Genomic DNA, 14,144 nt, shown 5'->3' with positions numbered 1-14,144 from the left:
CTGCTGTAGCTGAACCCAGGACAATGACTTTTAAAGGTCCCTTCCAACACAAACTATGCTATGATTCTGTGATTATCCATGTCATGGTAGCATAGACACTCAGGAAGGCTGAACTGTGGGAAATTCCATTTGCATAGCACTCTAAGTGTTTTCTTCAGCCTTGGAGACACCTCTGCTTATTGACAGTGCACAGAGAAGTGGAAGAATACAGTGGATGCAAGGTCACTTCTGCTGCACACCCTTGGGTTTTTCAGGGAGCACTGTGTTGAACCTTGTAGTAGATGATGAAAGCTCTTCTCATTGCATTTTTTATGTGTGGGTTGAAGTAAATATTTTCCACAACTTCGGTGTACAGGTCATGTTATTACAATTTATTGCTGCCTCCATGTCTTGCTCTCTCATGCACATTGCCATGTCCTGCAGTCCATCATAACTTTCCCATCAACTCTTACCTGTACTAACCAAAGTACTGTTGTTGTAAAGGGTTCCCAGATGAGGCCCAGAGAGGGACAGGAAGGTGTGTAACTTGTTGAGGTAATAGCGAAACCTGGGGCGAGTTAGTACAGATCGAATGATGACGTTACCAAGGGAATGTCCAATAAAACTGTTGGGAAAGAAAGACTTAGATTAATAGAAAACCCATCTGTATTTTATTTATATAAAGCATAAGGGTGGCATAAATTGTTCTTGAGGGGACTCTATCAGGCCTTGCAGTAACATCCTTTTGGTACCACTTGACTTTTTTTTCAGCCTAGTAGATACTCTTCTATCTATAATGATGTAAAAGTTCATCTCACTGATTTAATGGCTTTTGACACAAGGCACTTTTGGAAAAGCTGATTTCACTGAATACTGCTCATGTAACTCAAACATTTACAGACTATTAACTATCAGAACATTTACCTTATTCGGGATATGGAGAGGTTGTACAACTGGATATGCTGAATAATTTCATCCAATAATCGGTCAGTCATTGTATCAAAATCAGCAAAAGTATCAGTCTGGTGAAAAACAGAATGAGACAATGAATTAAAATACATTGCACTTATTGCAGATTGATGCTATTTTCAAAGTAAAATGCAAGCAGAAGCATAATAACCAGTCCAAATTTTCTTTATACATGCTCAAGGTCTCCAGGTCCTCTAAAAATTTGAGATCTTTCAGAGAAACTGCTGAATGATTTGAAAGTCATAAGTATGTTTTTAAAGCAGCCTGACTTAACACTGGTAAGAATGCTCAGCCTCTCTACATACCAAACTCTGCACATACTAGAACAGTTTTTGACATTTATGATTTAACAGATTATGACGATAAAATAGTTTACAGCAGTATACACTGACACATGGATTATGCTGATGCTAAGGATGTAATCACAAAATTGTTTGGCCATCTTAATGAAATGCTGTGCTTTGGTTATTCAACAGTTATCAGTAAGAGAATGAGTGCTAGAGAGACAATGTTGATTGCAACAGTACTGCCAGTTCTGATACAATAAAACAGATAATATATTGTCCAGTCTATATGATTGCAGACAGATCTTATTCAGAACTGTGTCATTTGGCAATTCAACAGGACTCTAAATCAAATTCATAACTAATGAGATTCCATAAAAACAATCATCAAACACTGGAACAGCTATTCAGAGCAAACATATCAGTAATTAATGTTTTTGTGACACAACTCATCTTGTTAATTGCAGCTTTTGCAAAAGAAAACACGATCATGTTCACTTTGCAATACGGCCTTAAAATAAATGTTCTCATAAACTACAAACAGTCCACTAACCTTCTGTGTGTTTATTTTGTCTGCATTGATAATTAATCATTTCCTCTTAGGTTCATTAACCCAAATCTTTCAAGTTGTTTAAAAGTGGAAGAATATCAGCCTGAACATTAATCATAAACAGAACACATCCAGTGCCATATTTCAACTTCTTATATTACCATCCTTTAGTATCATCTTAGCTTGATTGAGCTTGTCAAATGAATCACAAATGAAGGCCTAAAAAAAGTGATTTGCATTTCCCTTTGTAAGGCAAGCTTCAGCTTAAGGGCTGATTTCATGGGTAATTTTAAGTGTGGTTCTCAAAGCAGCGAAAAAAGGGTAACAGCATCCAAATAGTCATCAAACCACACAGGTTCTATTTCCAGTGCCATGGGAATTTTCTCACCTTCCCAGATTGAAAGTTCCCATAATGGGCCCTGGAAAATGTCTAATAGAGATTTTAGTTAATAAGATGTAATTAATAAGATGTTAAAAATGTTGTAAGATATTGCATTCTCTGAAAACATGACAAGAAGCTTTGATGCAAGTCTGAAGTGGTCTCCTTGTTATTTTCATCTTGTTTCACTGTGCAGGTCTGCTGTTAACAGATCTGCATTGTGAAGCAGCAAGTTCACAGGCTAACACCAACAAGCCACTTCACGATATAAAAGCTGTTGAAAAAAGAAGGTTGGGAAGTTTTGAAACAAGTTTCTCAGCCAATCATAAATCACATTAATATTTCTGACTGGGCACTGGAAAACCTTATTTTGTGCATAAAGTTAGGCCTCTCTGTCATAAATATGGGTTCATTGCAGAACAAAGCATGAATTCATTTCTGTTTCTTTGGCTAGGCTAGCAATGAATATCTCTGGAAGACATTTCTTTATCCTTCAAGGAAATAAATCTTACACATGTTTCAACAGGAGAAACAATGGCTGATGCAGCAAAGCAAGCTGAGAACACCTGCTGGATAATCCACACCCTCTGGAGAATTTAGCATCACTGATCTTGCTGCTTTCTGTCGGTGTTGTGTTGCCTGGCATCCAACAGGCAGAGACACCAGGCTGTGAAGTTTGCAAACTGACAGGATAAATCCATTTTCTTCTTCTAAGGTCTTGTGCTATAAGTGCTAATGTCATTGCCTTTGACTATAATACTAGGAATATTGTCTGATGGATTTGAACACCCTATCACATTAGACAGGACCAGGCCTTTGTACTAAATACTGAATAGAATTCTCTGAATTCTCCACTGCTTTTGTTTCATTCATCTGGTGAAATGGCTTTGCTGAAGGTCCTGTTTCAACAGCGTCATTGGCTTGTAGCAGATACAAAGACAGAAATTAGCTCTGTAATACCTGATTTCTTTCTGACATTAGGAAGTCCAGTTTTCCACCAGGGAGTCCCAGTTCTATAAAAGTCTTTACCAGCCGCAGATCTGCACTGTTACCTGGAAATAAATGGTACTTTATAAGATGTAATTCAACAGAAAAATAACTAATATAGAATCAATTTAACACATTCATCTTCCTATAAACCCTGACACAAGGGAGCTCTTGCGAAGTGCTGCTGAAACACCTCACCACACTGTAGGATCATGCATTGTAACAGCTGGAGAGCAAGAATACCCACAGCCTGCACAATGTGGGGCTGGACCTCACTGACCTGCTGGTGGGGACTGTATAAATCATTGAATCATAGAAAGGTTTGGGTTGGAAAGGACCTTAAGATCATCCAGTTCCAATCCCCTGCCATGGGCAGGGACGCCTCACACTAGACCATGTAACAAAAGCCTCTGTCCAACCTGGCCTTGAACACTGCCAGGGATGGAGCATTTACCACTTCTTTGGGCAACCTGTTTCAGTGCCTCACCACCCTCACTGTAAAGAACTTCTTCCTTAGATCTAACCTGAACTTCCTCTGTTTCAGTCTAAACCCATTACCCCTTGTTCTGTCACTACAGTCCCTGATGAATGGTGGAGAAATGGTGGGGAAGAAAGGGCAAACTTCAGGCCTGGAATAACTCTGTCCTCTATTTGCTGAACAGCAGAGGTAAGACAAAGAGCTGAGGTCTGTCCTTCCACCTTCACAGCTGGTGTGGTTCCCAGGGGACACTGCAGCCCTGCCAGGGACCTTGACACACATACTAGGGTATGGAGCTGTAAGTTCAGAGGCAGAGAATCCTGCCCCTCTGTATTCATAATTAGAGGCAGTGCTAAAATACTGTAAAGATTCTTATATTTGGGGAGATGCCCCATTTTATACTAGAAAATCCCAAAGTATTCTGAAATGTTTTGTTGGAAAAGGAAGTACCTCCACCTTGTGAGTAGGACATTACTGCCACTGAGATATTGAATGGCAAACTGCCCTTGTTCAAGCCAGCAAATGTTTGTTTTCCACCTTTCTGAGAATGCCTGACATTTTTTACCCCTCCTTTTCTGTAGTTTCAAGGTTAATAGCTACATCTTTCCCATTGATACCAGTAATTTGTCAAGAGAAGATTCATATGACATAGCTGTTTTTTGCTTAGAAAGCATACATAAAAACCATTTCAGGCAATGCTTGCTCTGCAGTGAATAATGATTTTTATTCTCTCACTTTCTAAAGCTGGCCACTATCTACCCTGTAACAGTGTTAAATAACATTTTTATCCCAGTGACATACTGCAAAACAAGCAACTGTGGAAAGAAAAGACTTAGTATAATGCACTCCTCCTGTACATGGAAGGACTGGCATGCTTTGCTGTAGAATTCTGTTTAAACAGCAACAAAAACAGTTGCAGCATCCATTCCTTAGAGCAAAGATTTTATATTGCCCAAGATTCTTTATTACAATGCCATAATAAGGACTAAATACTTAGCTAAGATAAATAATTTCCTTGGACTCTCCATTATTTCATGCTTGCTGAACATCTGCAACTCCTCCTGGCCTTACCATCCAATCCATGGACACAGACAACCAGATGAATTCCATCTTCTAAATTTTCTTCCTCTTCCTCTGGTGGAAAATATGGGATATCAGAAGCTAGTACAGATACGTCACTGTACAGAAATCCTTCAATCTTCATCTCCTTTTTAAATTTTTCTTTGGCCTGATAAAAACTGGAGAATACATTAATTAATCACAGCAGAATTGGGTGTTCAACAGCAAACCTTCCAATTAGAAACAAGGAGGCTGCTATTTGCAAGAAGTTACATTTGCAGCTTTCAAATAGAGACCTGGATACTATTTCTTACCTATTCTGATGGAAAGAAATCAGCACGCAGGGGAAAAAATCTGTTTCTGAGTGATTTGGCTACATACATATTGGGAATAGCTAAAGCAGATTAACACCTCACACCTTCCAGAGGAATGAAGGATTTACAACAAATAATTTTCTGGTGGCCCATAACACTAAGATAAAGAATTAGCTATTTTGCATCTTAACAATATCATCAGTCATAAGAAAATATTGACTGATACTGAAATGCAAAATGTATGATTTTGCTAACATCAGATGAATTTTTAAGCAGGTAGAAGGTGTTCTCCCCATTCCTCAGGCTGTGCAGTTAAAGGATGCACCTCATATGGTAGATGTTTTGGTTTGGTTTTGAGTTCTTTTGAAAACAGTAGTTAAGAGGAAGAGCAACTTAAGTGCTCAGAGAATGAAGCTAGCCCCTTTCCTACTAAAAGTCTAAAATTTGACACATGAATTCACCATAAAGCATTCTGCTGGCTGAAGATGTGAACCTCCTCAGTGGCTTTTTGACTTAGCAAAACTTATCCAGAGCTTTTAGGAATTAATAATCACAACATAAGTGTAGAATTAGGTAAAAAACTGGGATGGACCAGGTTCAGGTTAGGAGATATAAAGCTTTGAAGTCAGAGGACAGCTTAAGGTTACTTGAGCAATTACTCACAACAGCCTAACTGACTTTAAAGGGACAAAAGAATGAAAAATGTAGTGTTTGAGCCATGGACCTGGAGGCCCTGGATTCATTTACATGAATACATGCAAAGAAGGACCAAATTTTATGATTAGATTAAGCAGGACTTGCAGCAGGGTCTATAAAGCAAGCTTCAAGATGCTTTCAAATAAATAGAAATAAAGCTTTGGGTCACAAATGAATTCACATGCAGAAAGCCAACATTTTGGGTAGATTGAGAAATTCCCATGCTATTGTTTTCCCTCAGTACAGCAGAGACATGAAAATATAACAGAAGTAAACATGTACTAGCGTGTCAATCTGTGAAATGGGTCACTGTGACAACACAGCCATGATGGAATAGGCAATAAAGCAAGAAAAAACACCTCAAAAAGCTTCTTTTCCAGGTACCCAGGATGCCAATTCCATTTTCCAGAACCTGAAGCTGAGACCCTACCTGCCAGTGCTGCTGTTTCATAGTTTAGCTAATGCCTGCAATTATTTAAGCAGAACAGAAGAGCTATAGCACTGCTATAGTGAACTGGGACCAATACCTTGACTTCATGAAGGAGGGCCAGATCTTAAGGATTATTTAGATACCTAAATCCCACTCTTTTTCGTGAAGATTAAAGACCTAATGTCTTTTACAATCTCTGTCTCTCTGTGTTTTCATCTTTCCTGTCTATTTAGTTTATTCATTCTGTATGAACCATTTGTCTATATGGATTATTTAAATTGTAATTCCTCAGGCAGCAGCTGTCTCTGAACGCAAGCTTACAGCACGCGTACCGCGTTAGAGTGCCGAACTTTGCCAGGGTCTCTTGGCATTACGGTAACATTAATGAAGAAAGTAATTAGACATTCTTACTTCAGCATCCTTTCATTTGTCTCTTCATCCATCTCATCTGAATTCGAAGAGACAACTCCAAAAGAGCCCAGAGGCTGGCGTGTGATAGGGAACGCAGCCTGCTTTGCAGAGAAGCCGACCATAGCAGGGGTCTCTTTGAGCACAGAAGAAAAGGGAAGACACGTGGCTGTGCAAGAGACGGACAGGTTAACCACATCAACAGCCTTTCTACTTTCCAGAGCTACTCCTTCCGTTGTAGCCGGATGAAACCCGGTGCCATTAGCAACAAGTTTATGCTCTTGGCGGTTGGGTTCCTCAGGATACTCAGCCTGGTAGGATCCTGCTGCATGGTTTGCTGAGGCAGGTGAGTCATTGAGCTCAATTTCTTGTAACCCCTGCATTTCTGCATACACTGCTGAGCTCTCATCAGCTAGAGAGCTCCCACACTCTCCTTGCATTGAGCCAAATTCAGTTGAGGTCTCTGAAGGAGCTGGAACATGATAGCAAAAATCTGGTACCAGCTTTATGCTTTGTGAAAGACTCTCCTCTCCTGAAATTCTGTTATTGGAGTAAAAGTCTTGTATTTTTAAACTGTCCGGCTTAAGTTCATCCTTTGGGTCCTCAGTGCATGTATCAAACTTACCTATATTTTTGTCCAAATAATTACAAGCCCTTGGTGTTTTTAAGCTGCACTCAGCACTGCTCTCCAGCGACTGGCACTCAGAGATACTATCTTGGAGCTGCTTTGGACAAATGGGTGGTCCTACATTTTCCAAACTACAGAGAGTCTCTGGAAAACTTTCCTTCTCCTCCTCCCCTTGTAACTCAGTGTTACTGCTACTATGTTTGATAGAGGGTTTTTGGGTACCTCTTGGTTCTAGTTGTTCACTTCCAGTGGTGATTTGACACTCAGAAAAGTCCACCATTAATTTTCCATCTCCAGTCTCTTTTTCTATGCAACTTTTTAAGTTTCCTCCTGAATCTCCTGAGGTGACTTCACTGTGTTTGGAGATATCTACCTCCTCCGCAGGCTCTTCTGGACTACTGATCTGAGGGGCCGAGACAGATTTTGTCAGTTTGGTAAGCTCCACTTCCCTTTCCTCTTCCTCAAAGGGCAAAGAGCTGATGGATGTGAGTGATGCTTGGATCCCACTGGGCAAGCTCGTATTGCTTTCTGTGTGACCACCCTCCAGGGAGTTTCGGTGGATGACATGTCTCCGTACCAAGTGGTGCAGGATCTCTCGATCACTGGGCAGCTCCAGTGCCCGGCTACGAGCATCAGACCACGCCACTGAACTTGGTTCACTTTCAATGCCTGAATCAGATATTATAGAGGAGGACCTTTTTATGACCCCTGACATCAGGGTGAATTCTTCGCACTCCTCACCTCGTTGCTCCTTTGTGAACAATTTCACTTCAAAGCTGTGTGTGGGCAAAGCTTTCAAAAGAGGGAGCAAAGCCTTGGGGTCTGGATCTCCTGTTTTTTCCAGGTTGGTTAATTCATTCAGTGCAAGCTCAGATGAAGTGAAGTTATTCTCAGGATGACTAGATTCATCTGGTTTATATATTTCAGTCCTGTCTTCCAAGCCATCAGTTCCACATGCTCCACACTCATGCTGAGCACTAACAATTAACACAGGCTCACTTCTGTGGGAATCCTTATTGCTAGGATTTGTATCTCCATAGGTAACATCCGCTGTAAGTCTGTTGTTGTCTTTTAATAAAGCCTCCTTGGGTGATTTAAAGTCATCTGCTGTGCATTCTGTATTGCCTGGCTCTGAGTCAGAAGTAGCTTCCTGACTTGAAGCAAAAATATTTTCAGGTTTCCTTTGGGCATCTTTGTTCACTGTACATACCTGAGATGTGGAGTGCTGGTTTAAACTCTTAGCTGTATATGCAGCACTTTCAGTACCACTGTATATGCAGGAGGGATTCCCATTTATCCTATCTGTGTGTATTAACAGAGGACCTTTCCCAAAGTCTCCTTTCATTACTGCAGCAGCATCATTTGATGCAAAATCCTCATTGTCATCTGTTACATCTATTTGAGTGTTTGCAGGAACCTCAAAATCTGGGAAAACTTCCAAATTCTGATCTGAAAAAAAGAAAGAAAAAAAGAAGTAGTACCTGCAAGAACACAACAAATTACCCTAAGCTGATGTGGGACTTTGAAAAGCTATTGTAAGGCCTAAAAAAGTATGTATATTTATATTAGAATCCACTTAACCAGAACTATACACTAAACAAATATAGTTAGGCAAAAAAGACAACATCAATAAAACATGCTTTCCTCTGCATGTTTTCCTCAACTGTATCTAACCTGTTCTTACAGAGTATGTAAGTGAAACAAAGGTGACATTTCTTTGTATTCCTGCTATCATACGACATTGGTCATAGTACAGCTCTTGCTTGTGAGTCAGATTAATACTCAGTTCAATAGTTTAAGTATCTGTAATGAGCATTGCCAAAATTTAGGCAGCTGGATAACTCTGAAAGAGTGGAAATTTTGGACCACAGTTCACGGTTTAGTGCGAGGTGTCCCTGCCCATGGCAGGGGGGTTGGAACTAGATGATCTTAAGGTCCTTTCCAACCCAAACCATTCTATGATTCTATGATTCTATGTTTACTGAATTATGGTCACCTATAATATCACACGTATTGTTTCCTTGCCCATCTTAATAGTGGAGTAAAAAGAAAAGGAAATTGAGGGCTATGGGGTGTTACTACAAATCTAAAGAACTAAATAATTTCTTAATTAAGAATCTGATTTGGGTGCTCAAGGGGAAAGTGTTTTTGAAAGCAATGCTGCCTTTAAGGGATAGCCTGGGCTTTCTGCTGAAATCTGGGGGGTTTGTTCTGAGTTTTCTTACCACTAGATGTCACACTGGGGATGAAATTCATAGTGTTGGTTTTCCTTTAAATTTGTACTGTACTGTAACAAAAATCCGAAAGATTTTGTTTTCTTTCTACATTTTGCCTCCAGCTCTTGTAACTAAGCAGCTTACTTTGAAGATGAAAAATATGAAGCTACAGGAAATACTCTGCTTCTAGGGAAAACAGAAGAATTCAGCTATATTACATAACAGATCATACTCTCATCCAAGCCAGATTCAGCCCAAGGGATGTAAGATAGCTTACCTTGACCTGGGGGAGTGAGCCTCCCTCAGTGCAAGCTGTCTCTCTGTGGTGTTTCACTCACCTTTGCAAGGCATATCCATGTACCTATCTTCAAAGATAACTGGGAGCGTGTTCCAGTCCCCATCTATGTCAAGGCATTCTGCTGGAAGGGGGGGCATGCTGGTGAAGTACTCTGAATTACGAATTTCTGTAGAAATCTGACCATGACTTTGGATCCTGGGAACAAAGCAGAGAAGAGATTAAGTGTTTGAGTAGTTACTGTGCTGTTTCTCGATCACTCCTGAAAGCCTGGCAGCAAACCTGTGTGTGCTGTTAGAGGACAGAGGCAATGTGCTTAACAGGAGAGGAGGCAGTACTGCATCATGAGGGGTACCTGGTTTCCTGTGAGTTGGTTTCAGTTCAGCTCTCTGAGTTAGAAATACCTACGACTTGCACACTCCCTCACTGCAAAACCCTTGTTCCAGCACTGCTGTTGCCGTAGGCTCCTGTTAGCTGTCGTAACTCATTGCTGTCCTCCTGGGGGTCACTGCAGCTGAGACTGGATCCCTCAGCTGGCTTTCCAGTCAGCAGAAGTGGTCTGTGGCAAGAGTTTCAAAAGCCAGATGCAGGAAGCCATAATCACAGATTTGGTTGAGTAATACAGGCAGGAACAAGGCCAAGAAGGATGCATGGCAGACCCTCAATTTTATGTATACCGGTCCTCAGAGGACTCACTGCAATGTCTCACATACATGTGCATCCAGAAGAGCTAAAACACATCAGAAGGCTATGTGGAGACCTCAGAGCAGCCTTCCAATATCTGAAAGAGGCCTACAGGGATGCCGGAGAGGGACTTTTCATCAGGGACTGTAGCAACAGAGCAAGGGGGAGCGGGTTTAAACTTAAACAGGGGAACTTCAGGTTAGATATAAGGAAGAAGTTTTTTTCTGTGAGGATGGTGAGGCAACAAGCTTCTTGAAGATGATCAGCTGAAAGCAATTCTGCACAAATCTCAGAGGACAGCACAGTGGCAATATTTCAAATTGTCATTAGCAAAAAGCAGGTAATCATCATATGGCAGTGAACTGGAAAAAACACACTTTGCATTATGAAGCAAAACTCAGCAGGTTTGTAATTCATGCCAGCATGGAAGATTCCTGTGTCCAGACACAAATAGCTTGTTCAGAGCAGCACAACGGCTTCAACTTCAGAACGTAATTGTTGCTGTTTATCATTTGCTCATACCCGTAGGCCAGTTATTTTTTCCTCAAAGATAAACAAGTCACTGGTTGTTAGCACATGACTCAGAGAGGAGTCACAAACAGCTAACTGCTCATTCTCGCCTGCAGCAACACCTAGGCGTTTAGAGTTAACTCTTGGCAGCATAAGTTCTCTCTGACACATTGATTAACAACATCAGCGTTTTATTAAAGACCAGATCTAAAAATAATAAACTAAACTTGCTTTGAGACCAATATCTGGCACGAAAGATGAATACTTGGTATTAAAAGGTGTGAGAATCTATATTTTTTTCCTGTAGAATACTGGGAGGATAGGTCACCTGCTAGAGGCTCCCACCCTGTGTGATACCCAGCCTATTGCAAATGGTGTGTCCTCATCTGTCTAAGCAGTCAAATGCTGCCAGGCATGTAGGTGTGTGGCCTCACATAAAGCTCACAACAACAGCATGGGAAGCAAAAGTAAGGCTCTTGACTGGTAAGAAGGAAGAAAGAACCAGGGGACGAAAACCTGTTACTGTTTGAAATGGTTGTACAGCACCAGCACACTGAGACCTGATCTCACTTCACTGCATGAACCTGATTAATACTCCTCATTGCAACCCCCAACACTGATAATATTCCAGCAGCCAAAACTCTGTTTTTCCAACTATATCATCTAGCAAAATAAAAAAGAGAACATGACTCTGCCAAGAGGCTTGTATAGACCGAATTTACTACATAGATCTACTTTTAAAGTCTGTAAACTATTTTAGTCTTTTCTCTTTTACTCAGTCTCCTTGATAATCATTGAGGGAAAAATATGTTTATCTGTAGGAATGGGTTGGTTCTGTGGCTGCCTGCAGAAATAAAAGCACTTCATGAAATTAGGCTTCCTCCTGTGCAGGGTTATGTTTGCTTGAATGGAGCAATGAGTATCTGTACCCTCACCCCAGGATCTTGACATGGGTTTTTTCTCATACATCGCTCGCTTAGAACCTGACATGGGAGGACTAAGTGAGCACAGCTGGGCCCCTGCAGCCATGGTGCTGCTCTAATTTGGCAGAACAAGGTAGCTTTGTACAACCCATCCGTTAATGAAGTCATGGCCCTTTCCATCAACACTGAATCAGCCCTGAAGTCCCTAGTGACAGCTCTGAGAAAGTAATTTCCTTCTCTGCACTAGGTCAGAAACAGATGTCTCACTTAAGCCTCCTCACCGTGACAGGACCTGAAGTCATGGCCTTTAAACCCCTTCTGAAAGATGTGTTTCCACACTGGTAATGCTGTGGTCCCCCCATGGTGACAGGCTCTTTCAGTGGACAAACAGTCTGGACATCTCTCATTACTCAGAAATTCAAACCTGAGCATCTTTCTTTGAACTCTGCCTTCACGGGTCGAGTCCTGAGTATTATCCATGTGCTCCACTTGGGATCATTGGAGGAAACTGAAGGCAGGATTTGTGCTAGTGTAGCTTTAAAACTGGATCCTTATACTGCCCAGATTAGTTCCATGCAAGACGTGTCAAGCAGAAAGAAGTACTTACCTTGCCAATGTTTTAGAGCATATTTTTATGAACGTAGCCCAGTGCAATGTTTGTTTTCCAGGATTGCTTTGCACTACTGAGTCTCAGTCAATTAATTATCAGCCCTGAACTCCCATCACTCTCAAGCTAACGTGGTGGTATTCCCCATTCCAGTTCTCCACTGTTGCATCTAGTGAACATCCACAGCTTTGCACTGGTTGCTTATTACTTCTGGCTGCATTTAAAGGTCGTTTCTGCTATAGAAACTGGGGTTGGACTAAGTGTCAAAACAAATCTATGACTACCTACCCTGAAAAATGTCTATTATAATGGTAAAAAGCAAATTCTTCAATGTTAAGCTTGTGCTGGTTGTCAACAGTTATTTCCCATTAAAAGTACCAGCAGTGGATCTGGTGTAGTGAGTTTAAGAACTTACCTGGAGAAAGATATAAAAAAAATATGTCTGCCTGCCCTGAGGCTGGTGGTGTTCATGCAGGTATGCTTTGAAGAGAAATGCATCCAGCTGTGACTGAGAAAAGAGGTGTGGGAGAGGGACTCTTCATCAGGGACTGTAGCGATAGGAGAAGGGGTGATGGGTTTAAACTTAAACAGAGGAGATTTAGGTTGGATAAAAGGAAGAAGTTCTTTACAGTGAGGGTGATGAGGCGCTGGAACAGGTTGTCCAAGGAAGTTGTGAATGCCCCATCCCTGGCAGTGTTCAAGGCCAGGTTGGACAGAGCCTTGAGAGACATGGTCTAGTGTGAGGCATCCCTGTCCACGGAAGGGTGGTTGGAACTGCATGATCTTAATTCAGGTTCCAACCCAAACCATTCTGTGATTCTGTGATTCTATGGTCTCCTGCATCATATTTCTAGAATATAGGAATCTTGAAAATAATAATTTCTGGGGTCTGTTCAGAGTCACTTACTTTTGACACCAATTTCAATGGTTTTACAATATGGATCTAGAACAAACTCTGTGACTCAAACCAAACTTCTCTATGTCCAGCAGAAAAAGATCTCAGTATCAATTGCAAAATGTTTTAAACTACATTTTCAGATGTTCCAGTGACAAGGGAGGGTTAGTGGGTTACTTACAGGCCTTCCTGAAATGTAAGCACATCAAGTTTCTGGTGCTCAGTGTAGAAGAAGGCTTCTGAGAATCTCCTCACCTGAGGGAGAAAGACACAAGTTTTAAATCTAAGATCTGCTGAAGTACAATGAGGTTAATAAGAAAGCAGTGACTGTCAGGAGCTGATTCCTTACTATCCTCTGTCTGTGTTGCACCACTCTGGTGACAGAAAAAAACAAAGGCCTCAGTTCTGCTTCCCTTTCCCAGTCTAGCACAAAGCAGCTAGTGTCATTGCATGTTCTGCTGGGAGGGAAGAACTGCCCCTTGATAGTAAATCAAGATTTGCTTATCCCAGCACCCAGCATGCCAAACAACCAACCAGCTGATGCACCAGTAAAGAGGATCAGTACTGGTGCCTCCAGGAAACAGTAGCAGGGCATAGTATTGGGGAACTGTACTTTGAAAGGCACAGAGACACCCATCTGTCATCCTGACCCGGTCTTGAGGGAGGTGTGTTGCCTGCTTGGGGCTCGGATCAGGGATATTGCTAACAGGCTACCTGCTCTAGTAAGTCCTGCCGACTATTACCCCCTTCTAGTGGTCCGTATGGGTGCTAGTGATATAGATAGCAGTAGCCTGGAGAACATTAAGAAGGACTACAGATCACTGGGAGAGGTGGTTAGGGGCTCTGGAGCTCA

General features: G+C 41.4%; 1 protein-coding gene across 1 annotated transcript; it reads right to left on the bottom strand.

Moving 5' to 3' along the window:
• Positions 1 to 452: 452 nt before the first annotated feature.
• On the bottom strand, positions 453 to 13,546 carry LOC104399160 (protein FAM135B-like; the record flags this gene model as incomplete). Its single annotated transcript, XM_010018168.1, has 7 exons — positions 453 to 604; positions 904 to 1,001; positions 3,122 to 3,213; positions 4,698 to 4,864; positions 6,537 to 8,610; positions 9,716 to 9,870; positions 13,473 to 13,546. Coding segments are annotated over 7 exons (2,812 nt in total), but the record flags the coding sequence as incomplete, so codon positions are not given.
• Positions 13,547 to 14,144: the final 598 nt, after the last annotated feature.

Source organism: Nestor notabilis, unplaced genomic scaffold (assembly GCF_000696875.1).
Source record: "Nestor notabilis isolate BGI_N333 unplaced genomic scaffold, ASM69687v1 scaffold300, whole genome shotgun sequence".
NCBI classification, from domain to species: Eukaryota; Metazoa; Chordata; class Aves; order Psittaciformes; family Psittacidae; genus Nestor; species Nestor notabilis.
Note: the sequence above shows the minus strand (reverse complement) of the source record. Positions and strands in the feature narration are given on the sequence as shown.